The following is a 26,322-nucleotide window of genomic DNA, read 5'->3' as shown; positions in this document are numbered from 1 at the left end:
TCTCCAAACCCACTGAGGGCTCTTCTTAAGTTCTGAGCATGGTTGTTTTTTCACTTGATTTCCTCCTTAGTTATTGTTTGAAGCTCCTTGAAGAATCCCATGAGGAGGGAGCATATGTTTGCAGAATGACCAGATGGAGTAATTCCAGAGCAGAAATTGAGGGCCAGTTAGACTAGCGCTTTTCAGACTTCACTGGGCACGTGAATCACCTGGCACCTTGCTACTGTTGATTCGGTTGCAGGACATTTGGGGTGGGCCCCAGGACTCTGCATTTCTATCAGGCTCCCAGGCGATGCCGTTGCTGCTGAACCACACTTGGAGGAGTAGCAGGGTGTTAGATTACGTGTCTCAGTTGTGTAACTTCACTTAAATGAAAGAATTCATGAGATTTGGGGCTTCCTCTGTGTTTTTCCCCCAGTGTGCAAAGGGGCCAAGGCAGATATTGTATTCTTGACTGATGCCTCCTGGAGTATCGGGGATGATAATTTTAACAAAGTTGTAAAATTCATCTTCAATACTGTGGGAGCCTTTGATGAAATCAGTCCTGCTGGAATTCAGGTGGGTGTCGTTTCAAAGGTTATTCATCTGTAACGTCTTGCTATTTCCTTTAAACTTTTAAGTAGAAAGACTTTTCCGTATAAACTCCATTTTGACTTTGTTATTTTCTCTTTTCTTTACACATAGACTTTTGGGAAGGACTTGGGTGCAAATGATAAATAAATAGAAAAATAAATATTCCTCTAGGTATTCTCTTGGCGAGATGATATTCCTGTTGCAGAATTTAGGGGAGTCTAGCTCTAACTTCCTGCTTAACTCTTTTGACAATGATACAGTTTCCTGAAAGGTCATTTAATGTTCTGGAAGTTAAATGCATTGTGATTGTTGTACCCGTTAAGTCAGGAGATTCAGTGATGGGTAGTGACTGGAGGGGCTGTGTGGAACCCTACTGCCCCCTCTATCATGACATTGCAGATATTACCTGAACCAGAAGAAGAAAGGCCATTGTTAACTCAAAGGGAAATTAATTTGTTTTCCTACAATGATAACTACCAATTATCTTGCTTTGGAATCACTCCAAATTTATTGCTTTCACTAGAGTGGGAACTTAGAAAAATTAATCCTTCCATGACACACCTCAAAGAATAATTCCTCGCTTAGCTCTGACCCACCAGTAAAGCTGAGAATCTCCTCCACTCCCAACATACCCCTGGACTCAGGGCCGGTGGCTCTGTTACTTACTACCTGGATTCTGCAACCTCGAAGACCCACTTCAATTCCACCCTTTCTGGAGAGGCTTCCTTGATAGTTTTAGGCATTTCAGACTCCTGAAGGGTTTTGTTTATGTTGCCGTTACGGCACGTGTCTCTTTATATTGTCAATATTTGTGTGATTCTCTTCTGTCTAAATCATTGACTCCTTAAGGCAAGAGACTGTATTGTGTTATTATTTTTCTGAATCCTCTTTCCCTTCCCATTTCTCTTGGTGAAGTTTCTTCTTTATTTAGGCAGGTACATCTTAGAGATGTTATGAAAATAAGAGATTTTTGACATAAATCACAAATAATTTCATAAACAAATCATGTCTTCTTTTATGCAATAATGCTTTGTGGAATATGTTAAATTCCACATCCCCCAATAATTCTGTGGATGTTATTCCAACCCAAGAAGAGTAAAATGTCAGGCTAGTTACAGTCTTAAAGTGTGAGCAAGTAAGCCTTTTTTGAAATCCTTTTAGAAATTAAGATTTCTGATAAAAAATAAGAAAAAAAGCTACCATATTTTATTAACTTCTGTGTGCCAGCTACTTTGTATACATGATTCTCATTCCTTAAACTGGCCATAGAAGTAAGTATAATTATCTCCATTTTACTGATAAAAAACAAAGGCCCAGAGATGTTGGGAACCTACCCAATGTCACAAAGCTATTAACTGGCAGCGCTAGGATTTGAGCCCATTGAATCCTGACTATAAAGCTTTTATTCTTTCCACTAAATCACACTGTCACTGAATTGGTGACGAGTGCTGATTATTATCACTCATGTGCCATTTTTATATTACAATGAAGAATAGATGTGGTCAGTGAGAAGGGTCAGTTGTCTGAGAAGCAATTGCTTAGCCAGTATTTGAGCTCAAGATGGTATGTTCTCATTTCTGATCTTGGAATCTCATTGCTCTCCAGCTTTACCCATCCCTTCTTACATCCTAGAGAATAAATACAGTGCATGTACATTATTCATATCAATTACTGACACTTTCATTGAAGATCAGAAATCAGAGAATTTAGTGAGACAACAGTAGTCAGTGTTATAATATTAGCTATAAAGAGCATACCATATTCTGTCAGGTCTAATAGACTTCTTTTTCCCATTATGCAGCTAGAAGAATCACTTGACAATTGAAACATTAAAAGAGGCGACTTACCCTCACCACCAAACCGCCTTTCCTTTCAGGTCTCATTTGTGCAGTACAGCGACGAGGTCAAGTCTGAGTTTAAGCTGAACACGTACAACGACAAGGCCCTGGCCCTCGGGGCCCTCCAGAATATCCGGTACAGAGGAGGAAACACAAGAACAGGTACAGTTCATCACCGTGTACATAGACCTTTACTCTCCATAGCCTTTGGAGTGATAGGCGGAGTGTAACTCTAACATTCAATTGCTTCTCGGTTGGGCGTGGCTAAGGGCACTTGGAGAGCTTCCACTGAGATGACACTAAAATGTTCCATGCCACATTCTATAGGCAAAGCTCTCACGTTTATCAAGGAGAAGGTCTTGACCTGGGAGAGTGGTATGAGGAAGAATGTCCCCAAGGTGCTTGTCGTGGTCACAGACGGTCGGTCACAGGACGAGGTCAAGAAGGCAGCTTTGGTCATCCAACAGTCAGGTAAGCACAAGCATACATTTAAAAAAAAATTTATTAGAGTCTAGTTGATTTACAATGTTGCGTTAGTTTCAGGTGTACAGCAAAGTGATTCAGTTATACATATACATATAGCCACCCTTTTTCAGATTCTTTTCCCATATAGGCCATTACTGAGTATTGAGTAGAGTTCCCTGTGCTATACAGCAGGTTCTTATTAGTTATCTGTTTTATATATAGTAATGTGTATGTGTCAATCCCAATCTCCTAGTTTGTCCCCCACCTCCTTACCCCCTGGTAACCGTAAGTTTGTTTTCCACATCGCACAAGCATAAGTTTGATGCCTAGTGATGGCACTCATTATTTTCACAGTTTCAAACGTCCAGGAATGATTGCAAAAGACCAACATTACTGATTTTACTTTAGTTTCTGTTTTACTCTGTATTCCGTACCCTTCTAATGTTAGTTTACATTTCATCATGGAATGGTTTGATAATTGCTCAGAAATGACATGGTGTATTCTTTGTATAAGACGTGCCTCAGGGTCAGTCCCCCATAGTGGCTGGAAGCCTACACAACAGCAGTAATGGGATGATCCTCGAACAGGCTTCCTGCCATAGCATAAATGAGTCTTGATGCTGGTTCAGTCCTATGCAAGGAGAGACATCGGTTTAGCACGTCCTGGCAGATGCAGATCCCAAACAGATTGCTGGAAGGTTCACTGCAGAGGAGCAGAGAGACCTCAGGGAGATATTGCTGGTGTAGATCTTGTCAATCAAGCATGCTGAAAGCCTCCTTGTTACACTGCCCTTTGGATTAGTTATTCAGGATGATTAGAGATGAAACTAAGTCTTTATAGTTGCATGAACACCTCCAATCCTTCAGGCAGCGTCCAAGGTGGACATATTTTAGAGAGAATTCTATGCTATGCACGATTTATTGTGGTGTAAATTGTAAAGTCCTTCGTTACATGGAATTTGTCATCTGCACATACATGGGTCTTTGGCTAAAAGTGAGTCATGACTACTGCTAAGTCATACTGTGTCTTCTTACAACAGAGATTGTTCTATGCACTGATCTTTTTATAAGTTGTTGCTGTTACGTTATGCACTTTGAGCAGATTCCTGTATATTTTAGGCTCCTTTGTGATTTAACTTTGGGGTTATGAATGCTTGCTTCTCAAGTTACCTTATTTATATCTAATTATGTAACTAATTCTGTTGAATTAAGCTTTTGGAGTGAAAACTTTGTTTATTTGTATTAGCCTAAATAAGTGAAAGTTTATTGCCAGTGGGACTTGTAGATTCCATTTTGAAAGTGGTCAAAGTGCTGACTTTGAGCCTGAGTTTATTGAGTAAATCAGTTTCAGGAATTCAGAGTTTAAAATGAGCCCATTGTTGGTTTCTGAGGCACATGAGCTTGAAATGTTAATGTTGCCTAAGACAGCTGCAGAATTAATGGGTATATTAGGACTGTGGATGTGTGGAAGGAAATGAGTACCACATTAAGTCATTCTGCTATTAAAATGTTCATCTTTTAATTGTTAAGACTTTATTTTAGGAAATCCAATTAATTGAATTTTATAAACCAGAAAATAGGAAGACCTGGAAAAAGTACATGTTCATTAAAGAGAGTTTATGTCAATTAAAAGAACTTGTTGCATTAGCTGAGAAAATATGGCATCATTTCTGATAAGATTTTGTTTTGAATTGTTTAAACCATAAAGGATGGAAAAAAGGATGTGTAATTCTCTCTATAAACACTGCTCTGCAGGGTTCAGTGTCTTTGTAGTTGGCGTGGCTGACGTCGACTACAACGAACTTGCCAACATAGCCAGCAAACCTAGCGAGCGGCACGTGTTCATTGTGGACGACTTTGAATCTTTTGAGAAGATAGAGGACAACCTCATCACATTCGTCTGTGAAACTGCCACTTCAAGTAAGTCATGACCCACATGGGTCCATAGTCTCAGTTGTTTTGAAAAAGTAACTGCTGAGCAGACCAGGGGTCCCCAACCCCTGGGCCACGGACTGGGACTGGTCCACAGCCTGTTAGGAACTGGACCGCACAGCAGGAGGTGAGCGGCGGGTGAGTGAGCGAAACTTCGTCTGTATTTACAGCCGCTCCCCATTGCTTGCATCACCACCTGAACCGCCACCGCCCGCCGTCTGTGGAAAAATTGTCTTTCACGAAACCGACCCCCGGTACCGAAAAGGTTGGGGACCGCTGGGGTAGACCGTTCCCTATCCTATATGAGATCAAGTCTGTGCATAAATAGATCCTGGGAAACCACTTGAGAACCTGATGAATCACTGTTCCTATTGAGATCATGCTAACTGTGTGCTTGTCAGAGGTCCATTTTTAGCCGTGAAGACGTAATGTTCCTTGTATGGAAATAAAGTGTTTGAATATATCCTTTTCCCACCGTCCCAATGCCTGTGACATTTGAGAAAATTAATCTTCAACTTAGAAATGCATTTATAGAAGCATTCCGTGGGATGAAGGTTTTTCCCTGTTAGTAATCAATTGGTATTTGTTCCGTCAACATCCGTGTTTCAGGAGAGCCACGAGAAAACTGACTTGTGTGAGTGAGTGTGCACTGTAGAAGTTCACTTGGTTCCCACTTGTTTACTTGGGTGTAGACTTTTCATATTATACCGAGACCTCAAGCTCAACTCTTAAAATACAGTGAAGGACAAAAGATTGATTACTGAAGTTGGTTTGTTCCTCTTCTCCATGAACTCTGACTCTTGGGGTGTTAGATTATGGAGACAGTTGCGTGGCTGGTCTAGACCCCTGATCCCAGGCAGGGCTGTGCTTTTTAAGTGTTATGTTTTCCCCTATGAAACATTATATTGAGATCTCAGAACTCAGGTTGGAGGCAGCAGTAGTAAACAAACGTCGGTGGTTTACCGTAAAACTTACGCTGAAGCTCAGAATGGAATCACACTAGTGCAAGTGAGCAGGGAGCACCAGCTGCCCCCTCCATTCCACGAGGTCCCGGATGCAGCCCTGTGCTGCCCCAGCTCCAGGGCCCAGGGTGAGACCCACTGTACACCTGCCACTGTGAGGTTTGGTGGCCAGTGTGAGCCTCCATGGCTTGGCAGAGAAGACTGGGTGGCGACAAACGCCTCCTGCCCTTGCACAAATCTGAAGTTTCCTGGGAGAAAAGTTCTTTTTTTTTTAGATTTCTATTTTTTTTTTCACAACTCACACACACACTGTATTTTATTTTTACAAGAGATAAATCAACTGACACCAAGTATTGTAAATGGATGACCACAACAAAAGCAACAATGATTGCAATTACCAAACACGAAACACACTCACCCTATGTCATAATATTGACATTCAGTCCAGGAATCCTCCACTGTAGCAGCTCCTTTACTTTGCAGTGAAAATTGATTTGTATATTTTTCACCTCTGAGTCCTTGTGGGATTTTTTTTTTTTATTCAAACAGAAAGTCACAAAAATTATAATCATCCTCATCAGTAAAAGTTCTTTAATCTATTGAAAAACATCTATAAATTTCCCCCCTCTAATTCAATCTTACCATTCTTTTTTTTTTTTTTAATTTATTTTTGGCTGCGGTGGGTCTTTGTTGCTGTGTGCAAGCTTTCTCTAGTTGCGGCGAGCCGGGGCCACTCCTCGTTGCGGTGTGCGGCTTCTCGTTGCGGTGGCTTCTCTTGTTGCGGAGCACGCGCTCTAGGCGCATGGGCTTCGGTAGTTGTAGCACGCGAGCTCAGTAGCTGTGGCTCGCAGGCTGCAGAGCGCAGGCTCAGCAGTTGTGGCTCACGGGCCCAGTTGCTCCGCGGCATGTGGGATCCTCCCGGACCAGGGCTCGAACCTGTGTTCCCCGCATTGGCAGACGGATTCTTAACCACTGCACCACCAGGGAAGCCCCAATCTTACCATTCTTAAGAACATTGTAAAATTCCAGCTGGACTGGAGAATGTCCAGAAAACATGGCCACACTGGTCAGTAGTATAATTTCACGTACACGTGGAAAGTCTACACAAAATAACTCAGAAGAGGTTAGATTGATAATGTTTTATAAATGAATGAACAGGTTTGTTACTTGATGTATGTACGCAGGTGCTTTCTGTGCGTGTATAATGTTTGTATACCTTGTTGGTGAATCATACTTAAAGAACACTATGCTTTGCAGGTTGTCCTCTCATTTATTTGGATGGCTACACCTCACCAGGTAAGCGTTCATACTCGGGCTAATTTATTTCAGGATTTCAAGCAATAAGATAATTAAAATGACCTCATTTCAATATATTTTTTTTTTTCTGATGTACAGGTTTTAAGATGCTTGAAGCATACAACCTGACAGAAAAGAATTTTGCTTTTGTGCAAGGAGTCTCTTTGGAGTCAGGGTCTTTTCCCAGCCACTCGTCTTACAGGCTTCAGAAGAACGCCTTTGTGAATCAGCCTACAGCGTGAGTGTGACAACAGGAGTTCCCTTTCTTACCACGGGCCAGATGCTTTTTTGAGGCTTGGAATCTTTGCTGATGTCTTAGAACCCTGGTATTTTAGAATTGAGTCCTATGGATGACCTGGTTTAGTTTCCTTAAGTACAGTTGGGTTAACTGCGTTCCATTGGGTCACACGGGAGACTAGGACTCAAGCTTGCTACTCTGAGACCCAAGAATCTCATCCTGTGTCTGCCATATGATGGATTACTGATCCTTTTGAATTTAAGTCTAGGATTATAGTTACGCTGCTAAGAGAGGTCGTTTAAACAGGGAGGCAACTTCTTCTTTTGAACGTTTCTCCCTTGGTGCAGAGGGACTGCATGGAATCAACGCAGAATGAGAAGAGGAATTCTCCCCAGTGTTTCCGACTCCACAAGATGAAAGACTGCAGTGGCCTTGCTTGTCCATGATCTGTGATCTGACAGGCAGCAGTTAGTTTTATTAAAATTATTTTATTTCATATATTTTTTGCGGTACGTGGGCCTCACACTGCTGTGGCCTCTCCCGTCGCGGAGCACAGGCTCCGGACGTGCAGGCTCAGCGGCCATGGCTCACGGGCCCAGCCGCTCTGCGGCATGTGGGATCTTCCCGGACTGGGGCACAAACCCGTGTCCCCTGCATTGGCAGGCGGACTCTCAACCACTGCGCCACCAGGGAAGCCCTTGACAGATCTCTTTTTTAAAAGGCTGAGCAAAAGAAGCTAAACACAAAATAGTATATTCCATGGTTCCTACTATATAGAGTTCAAAATCAGGCAAACTAACCTATGGTGTTAGAAGTTAGGATAGTATAGTTACCTTTGTAGGGAATGGGGGAAACTGGACAAGGGTACATAGGAAGCTACTAGGCTACTACAACAGGTTATGTCCTATTTCTTAATCTGAATGCTGGTTAGATGGTTTTTTTTTTTTTTTTTTTTTTTTTTTTGCGGTATGCGGGCCTCTCACTGTGGTGGCCCCTCCCGTTGCGGAGCACAGGCTCCGGACGCTCAGGCTCAGCGGCCATGGCTCACGGGCCCAGCCGCTCCGCGACATGTGGGATCTTCCCGGACCGGGGCACGAACCCGTGTCCCCTGCATCGGCAGGCGGACTCTCACCCACTGCACCACCAGGGAAGCCCAACAGTTAGTTTTTATTGGCTGGTGCTCTGGCAATCTGTTGGGTAGCTCTAGATGTTGGTTATTTTACTTGATGAAAGTTTGTACCTGGGTCCAATAACCAAAATATGTACTTTTTATTTATTAGAATGAAAACACTTGAATGTCAAAAAATATGTGTTTGGCATCTTATGGAGGGAAAAGAACAAGAAGAAATAAAGTTTTCCGAAACTTAGGACAGGGTCAGCCAATGATGCCTGAAATTTGAAATGCTCTGAGAAAGCTGACGGAAAATTCAGAGTAAAACCAAAGTTCATTTCTTTTAAGGAAGCACAGATTGTATTGTAGTGTGACCACACTGTGAGTTCCTAACTCTTTTATGGTTAACCACACTGGTTCGCAGTTTTAGGTTTATCAATGAACCTAAGTACCCAGCATGTAACTCTGTCACCTCAAGATGTGATTCCTACATTTTAACTTATGACAGACCACTGTCCTCTTAAGATTAAGAACTTGTGGCTGAAAGAGGCATAAATGCAATTAAATAATTTTTTTCCTAATCACTCATTAACTAAAAAAGGAGAAAAATGGGCTAGGTGAGAAATGAATTAATATGGAGAAATTATTTTTAATGTGGAATATTATGAAGATGGTCAGTTTATGGACATACAAAAGGCATCGTGTCAGCTTGCCCAGAACATATGCTTTAAGAAGTAGGGCATTACAGAGTATTGAGTAGAGTTCCCTGTGCTATACATATGGGAAAAGAATCTAAAAAAGAGTGGATATGTATATGTATAACTGATTCACTTTGCTGTACAGCAGAAAGTAGCACCACATTGTAAATCAACTATACTCGAATAAAAATTAAAAAAAGAAAAAGTAGGGCAGCGTTATATTCCAGAAGTACTAGCAGTGTGGTACTAGGACACGAAACCTCAAGAGACGGTCTGTGCCCTCTGTCAAAATCCATGGAGGAGTTGCTTCTCTTCTGTCCAAGAGCTGATTTTTTTTGTTAAACATCTTTATTGGAGTATAATTGCTTTACAATGGTGTGTTAGTTTCTGCTGTATAACAAAGTGAAGCAGCTATACATATACATATATCCCCATATCACCTCCCTCTTGCGTCTCCCTCCCACCTTCCCTATTCCACTCCTCTAGGTGGTCACAAAGCACCGAGCTGATCTCCCTGTGCTATGTGGCCGCTTCCCACTAGCTATCTACCTTACGTTTGGTAGTGTGTATATGTCCCTGCCACTCTCTCACTCCCAGCTTACCCTTCTCCCTCCCCGTGTCCTCTAGTCCATTCCAAGAGCTGATTATTAAGCCCCTTTTCCTACCTTCAGGAAGATAGTGCTATTAAATGGTCTCAGACAAAAAACCATTAATTCTGCTTCAGAGATTCCCCCAGAACAATGACTGACTCAACCCTAGAAGGACACATGGGGCCACATTTTACGTCTAACAGCCTTAGAGCCAAGAAACATTTCCTTTTAATTGAATCACAATGTACGTGGCCATAAAATCTATTATTGGTTTTGTTTCGGGGAACATGTGACCTTCTGGAGATTATTTGATTTACTTGATTTTAAGAGAGGACTAGGGAAGTGTGAAAACTATTAGATACAGGGAGGGCGCAATTAAAGCCTTAAGCCATCTGTTTATGACCTCATACTCCTGATGTTGGAAATTAAATATATTTAGTAAGATTTACTCTCTTTAAATTACGTCCCTAGATACAAGTTTTATCACCCTAAAATCATTATATAGTTTTATAATTATCCATGTGCTTAGAAAAAATGATTTATTACCAGTAGGATGAAAGACCACTTGGCAATTTCCCAGACTTTTGTGACTTTATCCGATTATAAATCATCTATTACTGCTTACATAATGGGTCTTTAGCGTTTGCTATTTTGAGGTCATTCTTAAATTTTCCCCTTCTAATATGTAGCCAGATTATTATAAATGGCTTCTAATACTACTCATGATGAGATTCGAGCCCAAAGATTTAAAATATCCTCTATTTCTGGTGAGAAATCCTTATTAATTAATTAATTTTGTTTCATCCAACAGAGATCTACATCCCAATGGCCTCCCCACTTCGTATACGATTATATTACTATTCAGACTTCTCCCAGAAACTCCCAATGACCCTTTCGCAATTTGGCAGATCACAGACAGAGACTACAAACCACAAGTTGGGGTGATTGCAGATCGTAAGGATTATAATTTATCTTATTTTAAGGCACATGCATGCATATTTTTGATTATGTTTTTCCTTTTCTCTTTCTTTAAGAACCTTCTGGATATATATATATATATTTACTTGATTATGCTTTTATGTTTAAAGTTTTAAAAATATATCAGTAAATATTTGAATTACATTTTATCTTAACTGAAATTATTAATTTTTTTAGAGAATTCTCCAACAAGAATTATTTAATACTTTCAATATAGAGTGTCCATGCATTTGATTTAATAACAATTATGTGTTGATTACAGCTTCTAGCAAGACATTATCATTCTTTAACAAGGATACAAGGGGTGAGGTACAAACTATTACATTTGACACAGAGGAAGTGAAGACATTATTCTATGGAAGTTTTCATAAGGTAAAAACGTAAGATTATAGAAAAATAAATATTTATAGAAAAAAGTTATTTGTAGAAAAACGTATATGACTTAAAATTTAAACTAATTTAATTTATTATTTATTAAAATGTCATGTTAAACTGGTGGAAACATAGCCATGTCTTTTAAAAATAATACCTTATTTCAAAGAATTTGATTAATTCAGAGAAGGAAATTTAAAACGATAATTCTACTAACCATGAGATAACTACTATTAACATTTCAATGTATTTTCAATGCTAATGTCTTTTCAGAATGAGTCGTGTAGTATATACAATATTGTATGCCCATTTTTCTACCTACCATTTTACTTTGAACCTTTATGTCATTTTGTTTCAAAAGCTTAATTTTTGTGGATTGTATTTAATTGATCAAATTATTTATTCTTTTATAGAGAATAGTAAGCTGCTTCTACCTGCTTGTTTATTGAAAAGTTACAAACATACCAGTCCAAAAGTTATCATTAACTATCAAAATAATTAAGATAACTGTTTACTAAATTAACTTCTGCATGAACACATTTACAACTTCTCTAAAAAAATCTTATTAAAAGTTCTAAGATAAATTCTTAGGGGATTATCTATTCTTGATGATCTTAATTTTTAAAATCTCAACATCGAGGATAAATAGAAACTTGCTGTCAGGAAAATTAACTTACAGATAAGAGTGCTGAAGTTGGCAGCGTTAGAAATGAAAAGCACCGTCTAGGTTAGGAGTGGATTTTTTTTTTTTTTTTTTTTTTTTTTTTTTTTTTTTTGCGGAACGCGGGTCTCTCACTGTTGTGGCCTCTCCCATTGCGGAGCGCAGGCTCAGCGGCCATGGCTCCCGGGCCCAGCCACTCCGCGGCATGTGGGACCTTCCCAGACCGGGGCACGAACCCGTGTCCCCTGCATCGGCAGGCGGACTCTCAACCACTGCGCCACCAGGGGAGCCCAGGAGTGGACTTTTTAATGGAATTTCTTCATCCACTGGATCAAGTTAACAGGAGGAAGACTACTTGTCGTGCAAGTGGTTTAAAATTTCCCCAGTGTAGCTCTCAGAAAGTTAGTCCCCATACACAGAAGACAAATATTTCTGGTTCAATGTGATTCTCAAGTGAAAATGGAAGAACGACCCTGTACTTGGGTAGATTTAGCTGAATTTCTTGCTGATTCCCTTCCTGAGAATCTTGGCTTCTTTCCAGAATGTTCTTCTTATTCATGAATCAGATTCTTGGTGAGGATGACAAGGGACTCTCTTCATGGGGCTTGGAGAGGCCTCAGCAGGCACATTAGTGAGAAGCAAAAAGCAATGATGGAAAAACAGAGATCTCTGAGAATAAAGGCCTATTTGCTTAACAGTTTACAGACTTTCCTGGTAAGGTCCAGCAAAATAAATGCCTCATTGGGAAAGCAGATTCTAGACAGATATTACTGGCTTCAACTTCTCCTTGTCCGATAATAGATGTTGAATCTGGCAAAGTTCTTAGGAACTTTTTTTTGGCTCCTTGATACACCTATTAAACTTACGCTTGAATAACTCGCCCAAAAAGACTATTTTATTTTTCTTCCATACCCACTGAAGATATTAGAAATTCAGCCCTCTATTAACCAACGGATAACCGTTTAGGAGCTATTATTAATAATATAACTATTATTAATTTCCAACTTTCATTGAATGCTTCATTTTACTGAGCAAAATAAGGCAGTATTTTGAAGAGGTCAAGAGTGACAGTCATTAATTATTGCAAATCAAGATAATTATTTTTTGACATTCCCTTCTTAATTTGGCTTTATAGAGAGAGGTATTTGTATTCTTAGGTTTTACATAATGCCTCTTCTTTCCTGTTCTCACAAGTGTTCTTTTCTCCTCAAATTCTCTACCTTCTTTTTGCATAATGTCTTTCTTTGTTTTTACTTCCTCCTCTACTTTTTCATTATACTGTTTTCCCTCCTTCATTACCCCACACCGTTCTTCTGACCTACCCTCATTTATCCTATCTATTCAAGTACCAAGTGCGATCACTATTGGCTACTTACATTCCACTGATCCAAGGATTCGAACACTCTTCTCTCATTTTCCATGTAATTCGGGAACTGAAGTTCTTCAATCCTTGAGATAAGAACAAGTAGTTCTCTGATAGCAGCAAATTAGTGAGAATAACATACAGGGGGCTCTTGGGAGAGATGGGGATAGCTTAAGTAAGGAATGGCAGACAACTACTGCTTCTGGAGAATTCTCTTGAAGCGTTTTCTATGTCTCCATCCTGTTGTAACAGATGACATAGATTCAAGAGAGAGATTTCTAATGAGATAAAGAAGTGGAATAGATGACAAATAAGGTTTTAGGGAATGGGAGACCTTGGGAAGGGTGATGAGTTTACAAGGGTGTTCCTATTTCTTTCTACTGGTCTGTGACCAACAATGCTTCCCAGTTGGGAAAGAGTCCCTAAATACTTGGGACAATGGTCTCCAGATAAAAGCCGCTCTGAAATGTAATTATGCGTGTGTTTAAAATGCAGTGAAACACACTGAAGAGATTGTAGCAAAGTATATTTTTAGCATGTGTTTCTTTTTGGTTAGCATTGAATGACAAGTGTATTTGGAATAACTTTGTTTCAAAAATTGAAAGTTTTGATTTTGAAATAGTTTTTCTGGATACGATGATTTTTCAAATAGTTTGTGAATGTTTGCTTCTCAGATTGTTCATATAAGAGCCAACAAATAAGTTTTAGTTCTTATTAGATAATAAATATCTTGGGAATGTTTGTATGGTGTTCTTCTTGAATTTAGTATTAGATGATTGCCCTAGGGGTATTTAAAATTATTTTTAGTAAGCCATATATCACTTTTATATAAAAGCAATATATAATTCATACTTACCACTTATAGATGCACTAAATTAGTGTTTTGGTGGTGATTCTATGTGGAAAAAAATATTTACTGCTTAAAAAAATCTCTAGAGATTGTCTTATGCTTATTTACTCAAAGCATTTAAGGGAATTTCTGTTCCTTAACTTGGAGCCAAACTTTTCAAAGTAATCATCATGGGCTTACTTGAGTATTTGGGCTGTGATAAGTGGAAACTATGAGTATAACTATAAAGTCAAAGATTACCCACAGCCATTCTTTACATGACTGAAATACAGATGTTTTCTTAATTATCCGTACTAATGGATTTTTTGAGATTCTGAGTGTCTTCAGTATCAGATAAAAAACTAAATCAACAAGATTCTTTTCTTATAAGGAAATTGAATCTTGAATCTATTGATTTCCAGAGCTGAATCTCTATAAAAGACACGTGCCAGCTCTTTCCTATGTTAGGTATCTACATGGTGTGTAAGATCTGTTTGGCAGGGATTAGCGACTAACAAATTAAAAATGGAATTTAGCGAAATCAGTGGAAGACATTCGAGGCTCCTTTGTCCTGAGTATAATAATATATTAATGATTTATTTACTTGTATTTGAATAGCTCATTTTTTGTAATTTATTCTTAAATACTTACTATAAAATATTGGCTCTGTTCCCTGTGTTGTACAATATATCCTTGTAGCTTATTTTATACATAATAGTTTATACCCCTTAGTCCCCTACCCCTATTTTGCTGTATCCCTATCCTGCCCCTCCGCTTGCCTCTCCCCACTGGTAACCACTAGCTTGTTCTCTACATCTGTTGAGTCTGCTTCTTTTCTGAATAGCTCTTTATAGTTTACAGAAGCATCTCATCTACTACAATATCTCTGGCCGTCTCAGGAAGAGTACAGAGTGGGGAAAATAAGAAATTATGCAAGTGTATAATAGCTGAAGGAAACTGAGACCCAGAAAGGTTAAGTGGTTCATTTAATTTGACGCTGTTAATAAATGACATTGACACGGCAACCTGGTGCTTGGATTTTTAGTCCAAGCCTCTTGACTTGGGACAAGAATAGCTTTAAGAACACATTTTTTTAAAACTGTGATCTGAAATATGTAGGAGCCAGGTTGTTCTGGGTAGAAATTTTGTAATGGAAACAAATGATCTTTTTAGGTTCATATCGTAGTGACCTCCAAAAGTGTTAAGATTTACATTGACTGCTATGAAATTATAGAGAAGGACATCAGGGAAGCTGGAAATATCACAACTGACGGTTATGAAATTCTTGGAAAACTACTTAAAGGGGAGAGGAAATCAGCCACGGTAAGTAACACATTTTTATTTTTCTTGGTATCTTGTATTAAGATTGAAATGACATTTTTAAAAGTAATCAGTGAAGTTTTCTTCCTCGGTGAGTTTTAAATTGTTTTATTTCTTGGTTAGATTGAAAGGCTGGAAAAGTTACACTGAGAAAATATGCTACTGACAAAACATGATAATGGGCTTTACTGCTAGAAACAAATTAAGTTGTCAAGGCACCAGAGGACATCATGTAGTCGACTTGAAACTGAATCAAACTGGAGAGTACAACACAGATAGTTGCCAGGATAATCAGTGAAATCTAAACCAATTCATTTTTTGTTCTTCAAAGGTCGTAACTGTTAATAAAAATGTGTGCACTCAGGACACTATGCATTTGTGGACACTGGCTGTGACCGTCACAGACTTGCTGTCCCCTCACTGGGGGGTCACATCTGCCTCAGAAGGAAGATGAGTGTAGTCGGTCAGCCACCCCTCACTCACAAGTGTCACTGGCTCAAGTTGGAGGCGGGGGCTTGCCAACCCTTTTACAACGCTACTTAGTAGTAAAATTTTCAACCTAAGGTTTTCACTGTACCAGGTTAATTAAGTTCATATTAAATGTTGACCAATAATAACATTGTTCTAAAAGCAAGACTAACAGCCTTGGCTTCTGTTATTTTTAAAATTGCATTTACTGAATGTAGCTTTCTTCCACGGATAGGATTTTCTTCTTCTTGATTCAAAAGTGAAATTTTTATTCCACAATGTAGAACCAAAGAGTGCAAATTTAATAGAATTGTGATTAAAATCATTTATTGAATATTGGATTTGATATTTAAATAGAACAGTTACATTAGGTTTATAAAAGAATGGCTGCAGCTAAACAATCTTTATCAAAAGAGCTCTATTTTTTTAAATGTAGAAAGATAGAAAATATATATTATATTGAAATAGTTAAGCTGAAGGTAATCATAAAATTATCAGTTAGCCCCTAGGTAAGAACTTATGAAAAGAAGGGCATCAATTTTAGAATAAGTGAGGAATATTTTTTTTTAATGTTACTTTTCTGCAAGGGTGGACTTTTAAAAGTTGATTTAAATGTGTGTAGTCTTCAAATTCAGAATTAAATACATTCTTAATTTTTAAGTAAATGTTTTCTTAAAAAAACCCAAAACTCAATCAAACATTTCATTTTAGCCAAGGAAGTGGATCAGAAGTGGGAATATCACGTATGCATTTTGCTTCACTATCGCTTTCTCTCAGGCATAGGTTTTTCTGTTCTTATGAGGTAAGGATCCCATTGCTTTCATTGCCTGTTCCCTCAGGAGCGTCTCTGTGAGAAGTTGGCAGAGGTTAAAATGTGGAAACGTTAATATGAAATGTTTTCACGCATCTTTAGCTCATGTTGCTGTTGGTTGTTTGCAGTTCCAAATCCAGAATTTTGATATTGTCTGCAGTCCAGTGTGGACCAGTAGAGACAGATGCTGTGATATTCCTTCCAGGGTAAGTAAAACAGAATGGAATTCTGTGGCGGTGTTAAGAGTCCCCGAGGAATAAGGGATGTGGGCGTGGATGGCTTGGGAGAGCAAGTAGCCCTCTGCAGCTGCATCTCCAGGATGGAGCCAGGGACACGCAAAGTGTGTGTGCTCATCAGCGACCACAGCTCAGGCTGGGGACCCCTCCCTCGAAAGTCAAGAATGTAGAGAACCGCATCTGGAAATCCTCCCTGCCAGCCAGGGTGGTTATGCATAGTCAGAAAAGTCCAGCTGAATCAGTGTGTCTGATAAACCCACTTATTGCAGAGTCCTTCCTATTGCTTGTAAAATACCAGCATTTTACAGGATAAGCCATCACCTCTCTGGATATCTAAGTAGAAATAACCATATTTCTTTTCAAGATGATGGCTTTTACCCATAGTATCTGTGTAGGTTGTAATAATTACAAAGGTGAATGCTGATGATGGATTTGAAGCTTTAGGCGAACAGTGAGCTGCACGTACCCACGGGATGAGGATGCGTTATTTATTCAACAGATACTTACCGAGCACCTGTTGTAAGCCAGGCACTATCCTATGTGCCGGAGTTACAGCGGTGAAAGGGAATATTCTAGTGAAAGGCAGGGGGAGAGGAGGAATGAACAAGTAGGTATACAGTACGTTATAGAGTGAAAAATCCTTGCGTGAAAACACGCCAGGATACAGGGAGAGACAGCCAGGTGAGTACCCTCAGCCGTCAGTGATAAGGGGAGATTTAAGCAGAGACCTGAGTGAAGTGAGAGGACAAACAATGTGGATAATGGAGATAGAGACTTCCAGCCAGAGGGGACTGTAAGTGCAAAGGCCCTAAGGCGGCAAGGTGCCCTAAACATCTGAGAAGCATGAAGTGGATGAGGGAGCGCTGGGGCAGAGTGAAGGGCAGTGGGAGGGGCAAGGTGGTGTGCTGCTGCTTGGCAGTGCATGTAAGCCCCTGTAGGCCTGGAAAGGAGTTTAGATTTTGTTCTGAAGGAAATGGGCCTCCATATCTGAGATACTCAGCCTTTTCCTAACGCCAGACTAGAGAAAATTGGATTAAATAACCAATGGTCTTGATGATAGTTTTGTAAACATATTTTTGTTGTGTGAGGTTTCCTAAAGCAAAACATAAACTAAAGACATCAGGAGCAAAGCAAGATTCAATGTAAGACTGTTTGTAATCATAGCTAAAAATTATTTCTTCAAGTTGGGAAATAGATTCCCTTGTGTATATAAGAGTAGTGAGCATGGGGGATGGGAAGCTGTTTTTACCATCAATTCATAGATAAATATTCTTTTCAAAATTTCAGAGAGATGAAGCAAAATGCCCCAGTCTTCCAAATGCTTGCACGTGTACGCAGGACAGCATTGGACCTCCAGGACCACCAGGCCCTGCGGTAAGGAAACAAATAGTTCCTCTAGTTTTTCCTGGTAAATCTTGGGCATGGTCACCCTTTGGCCGGTATGTCATGCGTAAGAAGCTCCCAGCCACTGGTGTGTTCTAGGGCAGAACAAGCTGCATTGCACACCATGTTTGTAGCGTGTTTTGAGATCTGAAGTGGAGTAAATCAAGCAGAAAATTTGAGCACATCTGAACACATTTCTCTAGCCACACAAGAATGAATGATATCGGCTAGCATTCAAGAGCTTTTCTCTTAAAGATATGAATTTGGGTTTCTCTCTGTAATCACTTGATTTTGAAAATTCCTTTGTTTCCTGACGCTTCTCGTACGTATGTTATGGAGCCGTGGTTGAGAGGCTGGCCCAACAACAACTTGTTTAGAGCCTAGCATATGTGTATGTTATTAGCAAACATATCATAGAATAACATAGAGGATAATATACATATGTGATGATATCATAAACTCTGGGTGAAAGTGTTGGTGTTAGGAATAACTTGAGTGGGAAGACTGACCAGGTCTATTCATGGGTGGAGGGGAGACCAAGAAAATGCAATGCAAAACATTGAAGAGTACACTCATGTGTCTCATTAATCAATGTGGACTCCCCGATTTAGTCAATCTAACATCTGACCTGGGCTGGTTTTTCAGAATAGAAGTGATACCTTTAAGCTCTATTGAACTCTTTGAAGAAAACGGTTAATTAACATACGAACAGTTCAGAGAGCCTCAGAACACCAGATTTTACTATACATGGGTCATAGCAAATAATGTAAATTGATTTTAATTACAAACTAGCTCCACATATACGGAATCAAAATGTCTCTGGAATTACCAGTGGTCCTGATGGTTTTGTAAACATATTTTTGTGATGTGAGTTTTCCTAAAGCAAAACATAAAATAAAGATATTAAAGAGCAAAGCAAGATTTAACATAAGACTATTTGCAATTAACAGTGACTTACCTGATTTATATTTGTAATCATAAAATTATATGCTGGATGTGACTCAGATGTTCTTGAGAAGTAGGGATTTTTTTCCCTCTGATTGTATGATAACACTGTTGGATCTCACTATCATGTTTATTTCATCTTTGTTCAGTGGTCTCTGAATTCCTGTTACTAAACTACATGTTCTGAGATTTTGAGAGATTCTTTTTGCATATTATTTTCCCTGAAGAATGCATTCATATAATTCCAAAACAGATTTTTCTCCTTAAAAATACTTAACTATAGTATTTAAGTAATGCTTGTTTTTTTCCCAGTAAACCTCAAATTTTCAAATAACTTCAAAATTTGCTAACAATTAAGAAAAGTTCAGAATGTAAAAATGAGATCCTTAGAATGTACAAAGTTTCGAAATTCTCTTTCCCCACACATTTGTAGGATATAAAGTATTTACTTCCATATTTTATAAATAACTGTATTGTCTGGAGAATGCACTGCTTCTCGAAGCAACTTTTATATATCAACTTCTTCCTACTTTCCTGTGTTCACTCTAAAATGTACTCTTACTATGTATTTTAGGGAGGACCTGGTGCTAAAGGTCCCAGAGGTGAAAGAGGTATCAGTGGGGCAATTGTAAGTATATTTTAGAGTGCATTTTTATTTTCACCTGTATGTTAAAGTCTGGTTATTCAAATTTCTACAACTTGAGCAAGTTGATTCAAGTTTAGTGTGCCTTAGGCAATATAATTATCTCTGTCTTGTCTCTGGGTGTCAAAATGATGGATTAGGCTAGCCAGATAAAGAATGTACCGGGCATCTCACTGATGTAGGAATCACACATGGGAAACCTGCAGAAGCACCTAAGGGCTCTGCTGTCACCTGGGGAAGCAGAGGGGGTGACCTGGCCATCAGTTGGAAGACCCCACAGGGAGCAGGGTCCTGCTGGGGACGGTTCACCTGTCTCAGAGAAATAGCTGAGCAGCCACATGTACGTTCATGGCAGGTCACCAGCCCCTTCTACCGGTTCCATACTGGTCTCCATAAGACAACTGAAGCTTCTTAGGGGAATATATTATGAAGATGATGTGTAGTTTTTGTCATACTATCACTAATGATAAGCTAACCCAGTTAGGAAAGTGAGGCTGGGGTGCTGACTGACCCAGGTCTGTCTGACTCCAAGTTTGTGCCTTTTCCACCTAGACACACTGCAAAGAAGCTCCAGCATAGAGTGAACATATCTGCTCTTTCCTTGCTTGACTTATACATACGTTAGTTCCAGAAATAAGCCCAAGTCTAAGAGAAATCAGGACGAGCTTAAAAGAAATCAAATCCAGTGAATTTTTTTTTTTTTTTTTTTTTTTTCCGATACTCGGGCCTCTCACCGTTATGGCCTCTCCCGTTGCGGAGCACAGGCTCCGGACGCGCAGGCTCAGCGGCCGTGGCTCACGGGCCCAGCCGCTCCGCGGCATGTGGGAATCTTCCCGGACCGGCGCACGAACCCGTGTCCACTGCATCGGCAGGTGGACTCTCAACCACTGCGCCACCAGGGAAGCCCAAATCCAGTGAATTTTGAGCTTTGATCTCTGAATGAATCTAGGACTATAAATATATGAATATATTATATTCAATGTATTTTACTTCTTTTAGAAACCTACTTTTAATAGGAATTTTGGAAATATAAGTGCTCTTGTGAATTTATTGTACTTTCCAGTTGTTCTTTTAATGAGTAGCAAAGGGAAGAAAGTAGCAAAGGGAAGAAAGGAATTACATGTTTTTATAGATGGATAGATTTGTAAAATGTTTGCAAAGATTATATGATTGGTGTCTTAGAGTTATGAAGACAGGCACTGGAAGGGCATTCCATGACTTTGTGCTTGTTTCTCTTCCGTGTATTTAGGGCCCCCCTGGTCCTCGTGGAGATTCAGGTCCTCCCGGTCCCCAGGGTCCGCCAGGCCCCCAGGGACCCAACGGCCTCTCTATTCCAGGAGAACAAGTAAGCACAAAGCTTTCTGTATGAAATGAGGGTGGTGGATTAACGTTGAGTTTAACTGGAACATTTTTTTATTCTATTTCGCCAAACTCAAATGTTTTCTCAGAGAACTCAACAAATTTTAGTCATTGAGAAGACTTCCTATGACTGTAATTTCAGCTATGTAAATACTGTATGTAATAATACGTAACTGTGTAGGCAAAATTGTTGCTAATTATTTGACCTTTAAAAAATTTTTTTACTAAGTAATGCAAATATCCTTCAACATCCTGAAAGCTTTGATACTGCTTTGAGTCTGTGGCAGCCCCGGGGTCCTTTTCTAATGTTTATGACTTCAAGGCAAGCTTGCATTATTTATCTACATCATTACTTCTATAAAAATTTTTAATAACATGTTTACCTTTTGTTCCAAATGCTAATCTGAACTTATAAAGAGGTGTTTTATCTTTAAAGGCTCATATTTTATTTAACTACTTTTTTCTATACTTTAAAACATACAGTAATGAATAAGAATACAGATAATTTCATAGTTTTAAGTCCTAAACTCCTTTTTAAAGATGCCATAATAGAAGACACATACATCCTTTTGGCATTTAGAGGAAAACCAATCTGTATCAGATATCGCTAGAAATGAAACATTTGAAGGGCTAGGACTTTTTCACTCAAAAGGGTTGATGCATCTAACTTTTAGCTTCTTATGTCCAAAAGGGAGATTTAGGGCTTTTACCTTTTCTTATTATTGCTACTACATGAAGTTTATCAGCTTTAATTAATTCAGATTTGCCTGTGTAACAAGTGTCTTCTAGCATGTAGTTATAAAGACCAAAATTATGTTACAGTGTTTCATTGAATATCTATTAAAATGAGCGCCAAATTAAATATATTAAATAAAAAAGTTTTCCCTTCAACTTCTATTTCTATGAAAATCCCTATGTTCAATTAGGTTCTTTCAAAGGAGACATATTCTCCCATGATTATATAAAATTATCCCATCACATGATAAGTGGAAATTATAACAGCATTTGTAGTTTAAAAAGTGAACATCAGTCCCCCAAATAATTGATTCACCTCCCGTCACAAATATGCTTCACTGGATTTATGAAGTGACAGAGATTTCAGGAACGGCTCACGTCTTTCCTTTTCACTTAATTTCTGTAAAACACCTGAGACCTGTTTTCCCTCTGTTTGCTCCAGGGTCGCCAGGGCATGAAGGGCGATGCTGGAGAGCCGGGACTTCCAGGCCGGACGGTGAGTTGTTCTTCACGCGGCCTTTTCTTTGCTGGTCCAGTGTTATTTGCATAGTTGCCCTTGTGGTGCCTCAAAAGGTGAGCCAAGGTTAAGCAGCAAAGCAGAAGCCTGGCCGTGTGCTGCACGTCATTTCCATTCCGTTGCCTGGTTAGTCTTCAAGCTTGTGCTGTTCAGTCAGGTCTGGGCTTGATGACTGAGCGAGCATCTTCCTCTTGGGCTGGCACTGGGCTTGCTTCTGAGTGTCTGTTTCCTTTCAGAGCCCCCTGCATTTTTTCCCCAAACACCTTAGAGAATAACACAAATCCCTTTTCTCACACAAGAAGTTAATTACAGTGTTTCACTTGTTTGTTTCCTTTTGTGTAGGGAACCCCAGGATTACCTGGCCCACCAGGACCAATGGGCCCTCCAGGAGATAGAGTAAGTTTTCTTGGGCAGGCTGTAAGGATGTTGGAAATGATATCACATTGTTGCCTATTAATTAAGAACCCCCCATAATTCAATTTGCATGGCTGGAAATGCAGAGTTCACACCTCTCACGGGAGGCAGAAAAGCTAATATCAGCGGACCAACCGATACCAGGTCAATCTCAAGGTCTATGAAACAAAATGGTGGCACTTCAAATGAGTTGTCAGAATTTTAATTTTGGAAAAGTTTTTTCTTTTATCATACTTGGAAAAACAAGTCCCTAAAAGGAATTTTGGTTCATTGGAGAGAGATTCAAGAATCCTAGCAAATTGCTTTGAATCCTAAAATTAAAATCTTTGTTATGAGGCATCTTTTACGTAACTCTAAGAATAGTCTTGATTTCCGTGGCACTTTCTATGCCGTCAGGGACATCTTTTCTACACCTTCAGAACTCAGATACCCCCTGTAGGCCTCTGTGATGGAAAGCCGACTGGAACCTAGTAGGCATCTTGCTCATTTGTGGCAGATTTCAGTTTTGCTCTTGACTTATGATGAAATCGGTGCAGGAGACCCAATTTTTTCTAGGACAAGTAAATGAGAAGCACAGTGAACATGGCTTCTGTGCTCTAATCCAATGTTACAGAAAATTTGCTTTCATAGGAGATGACGAATGCTTTAATAAACTATTTTAGAGTTGCTCAGAACCAAGGCACTAATGACTTTTCAGCATCTTCTGGTCCAGACAACAGTCTGAGAGTTGTCTAGATTCTGACTTATCAAGTTAAAACACAGGACTAGCAGCAGGGTCTCAGAGGGCCAGGGCTATAATAGCTGTCACTAAAGGCATTGATTTGTTACCCTTAATGCCTCCCTGACATCATGGGGCAGGAGAGTTGGGTCAGTCAGATGGAGCAAAGATTTTGCCCAGATAAGTCCAGATTTGGATGATTTGCCAGTGAAAGTTATTTGCTCCAATGCCTACTCTTGAGTTTATGAGAGAGTGAGGTCAAAGAGAAAACTGTATTCTCTGGGAGTCTGGGACCCAGTGGTACTTCTATATACATATTCTTCTGACTCTTTTGAGACTGACACTTCAGTTTTTTGGAATTCTTATTTTACAATAAAGGACAATGGTGAGATTGCAAAGGTGACAAGTCAGTCTATTCCGCAATCAGGAAGTAATGATGCACATTGAATATAGTTCAATATCCTGTGATAAACCATAATGGGAAAGAATATGAAAGAGAATATATATATATGTGTGTGTGTGTGTGTATAACTGAGCACTGTGCTATACAGCAGAAATTAAACACAATGTTGTAAATCAACGATAGTCCAATAAAAAAAAAAATGATGGGCTGCCTCTCTTGCTGCCGCTGCTACTGAAGCCCTGTTGGGCCCATCATGCAGTGCGGGCTTTGTGCAGACTCGCTGGGTGGCCAGCGCCATCCCATCAACACGTTCCTCCTGAACTGGCAGTCAGGCAGCCACCGCTGCCATCGCTGTGTCCCTGAAAAGTGAGGGAGTGGAAAGGACTGCGTTCTTCTAGCTCTAACCTGTGAATCCAGTCCTGGTGACGCCACCCAGGACTCTCGTGTTGAGGCTGAGGAAAGTCTTCAGGAAATCATTTGTCTTTTTCCATCACAGTCTTGTACGCCGACCTACCACTTAGTTTCCTACTGCTAGTGCTGAGAGTAGAAGGCACAGCTGAGGGAACATAAACAGTTTTGGAAAGTTAGACTTTGGGTGCAGGCATCGCCGCTGAACACTAAAAGAAAGAAAGAAAGTTGAACCCTGTGGTAGAAGAGAAGAGAAGACAGCTGAGGAGAGCAAACCCAAGGACCATGGTGAGGAAGACATGTTACCAAGGCGGAGGTGGTAGGAACAGCAGGCATGGGTTGCCTTCAGCACAGATGATTTTCAAATGAGGCACAGCTCTGGGGACTGTCAGAAAGTAGCAAGAGAGCCACAGGTGCAGGCATGACATGCAGTATATCTGTGAAAGCAGCCATAGGTCCTCTCAGCCACCCTCCCATGGAGGGAAGCAGCAATAACTGCTACAGTTTTGAAAATGGAGAATAAAAAAAAAAATTACACTACAAAGTGCTACAGATGGCTCAGTGGCAGCCCTTCTGAGGCCATCAGAATAAAATCTGCTTCACCCCAACTTAGATATGTATTTCTTCTAAAAGAAGATGGTTGGTTACACCAAAGTGTCCATCCATGGCTGAATGGATTAAAAAATGTGATATGTATATATCATGTATATAATGGAATATTACTCTGTCTTAAAGAAGAGGGAAATCCTGTCATTTGCAACGACATGGATGAACCTTGAACTTGGAGGATGTGCCAGCTGAAATAAGCCAAGCACAGAAGGATAAATACTGCATGATCTCACTTAATGTATGGAATCCTTAAAAAGTTGAGCTCACGGAAACAGAGTACAGTGGTGGTTGCCAGGGGCTGGGGAAGAGGGAGAAATGGGGAGATATTAGACAAAGGATACAAAGTTTCATGGAGATTGACGTATATACACTATTCATACTATGTATAAAATAGATAACTAATGAGAACTTACTGTGTAGCACAGGGAACTCTACTCAGTACTCTGCAGTGACCTAAATGGGAAGGAAATCCAAAAACGAGGGGATATATGTATGCGTGTAGCGGATATACTTTGCTGTACAGTAGAAACTAACACAACATTGTAAAGCAACTACACCCCAATAAAAAATTTTTTAAAAAGGATACAAAGTTTCAGTTATGCAAGATAAGTTCTGGAGATCTAATGTACAGTGTGATGACTATAGTTAATACCATATTGTGTATTTGAAATTTGCTAATAGAGTATATCTTAACTATTCTCCTACCTAAGAAAATGATAACTATGTGAGGTGATACATGTGTTAATTATCTTGATTGCGGTAATCATTTCACAACGTATACATATATCAAAACACCACATGTATGCCATAAATACATACAATTTTTATTTGCCAATTATACCCCAATAAAGCTAGAAAAAAAAGAGAAAATGGTTGATCAGGAAGTTCTTAGGATGACTGAAGGAGGATTATTCAGAGATATGATACTTATCTAAAAAAAGTGGAAAAAAAAGTGTACCTTCTACAGCAGCTGGAGGAAACTTAGATGGTAGAAATGCCATTTGAACTGTCCAAGCAATACTCCGAGCATTTCTGCTTCTTAAGTGGCTCTCAGAAGCAGTGTTGATGTTACATGAGATGAACCTGTAGTCTGCATTTTGTTAAGCAGGCCTAGATCTTCCAGAAGACAGTCTGAAATGTTTATAAGTTTCCGAAAAAAAAATTTTTTTTTTTGCAGGGGGTGGAATATTTCTAACACAATTTTAAAGAAATAATTTAAACTTCCTCTTTTGTAAAATCAATGGGAGTGTGGATACTTAATGGAGGTATTGATCCAAATGTTCTTGATTTGCGCTAGAATCCCAGAATATGCATAAAATTAACACATATTCTCCAAGGAGACAAAAATCTCCTTTGACAGAGGAATGCAGCAACACAGAAAACGACCTGACTCAGAAATCCTTGGCTGGATTTCAGAGCTCTGTACTTGGGATGAATGCTAACCGGG

At 39.5% G+C, this 26,322-nt stretch overlaps 1 protein-coding gene across 8 annotated transcripts in view; it reads left to right on the top strand.

The window, feature by feature from the left end:
- The window catches only part of COL12A1 (collagen type XII alpha 1 chain), a 137,642-nt gene that overhangs the window by 99,368 nt on the left and 11,952 nt on the right, over positions 1-26,322 (top strand). For all 8 annotated transcript variants that reach the window (XM_079939144.1, XM_079939138.1, XM_079939143.1 and 5 more), the window contains 15 exons: positions 419-558; positions 2,450-2,573; positions 2,739-2,882; positions 4,632-4,796; positions 7,028-7,066; positions 7,166-7,304; positions 10,515-10,657; positions 10,944-11,053; positions 15,080-15,229; positions 16,634-16,711; positions 18,029-18,115; positions 19,644-19,697; positions 20,962-21,057; positions 22,249-22,302; positions 22,666-22,719. In XM_079939144.1, coding sequence (XP_079795270.1) covers positions 419-558; positions 2,450-2,573; positions 2,739-2,882; positions 4,632-4,796; positions 7,028-7,066; positions 7,166-7,304; positions 10,515-10,657; positions 10,944-11,053; positions 15,080-15,229; positions 16,634-16,711; positions 18,029-18,115; positions 19,644-19,697; positions 20,962-21,057; positions 22,249-22,302; positions 22,666-22,719 — 1,577 coding nt within the window. The remainder of the gene's footprint in view (positions 1-418; positions 559-2,449; positions 2,574-2,738; positions 2,883-4,631; positions 4,797-7,027; positions 7,067-7,165; positions 7,305-10,514; positions 10,658-10,943; positions 11,054-15,079; positions 15,230-16,633; positions 16,712-18,028; positions 18,116-19,643; positions 19,698-20,961; positions 21,058-22,248; positions 22,303-22,665; positions 22,720-26,322) is intronic.

This window comes from Stenella coeruleoalba, assembly GCF_951394435.1.
Source record: "Stenella coeruleoalba genome assembly, chromosome: 12".
Lineage (NCBI taxonomy): Eukaryota > Metazoa > Chordata > Mammalia > Artiodactyla > Delphinidae > Stenella > Stenella coeruleoalba.
Note: the sequence above shows the minus strand (reverse complement) of the source record. Positions and strands in the feature narration are given on the sequence as shown.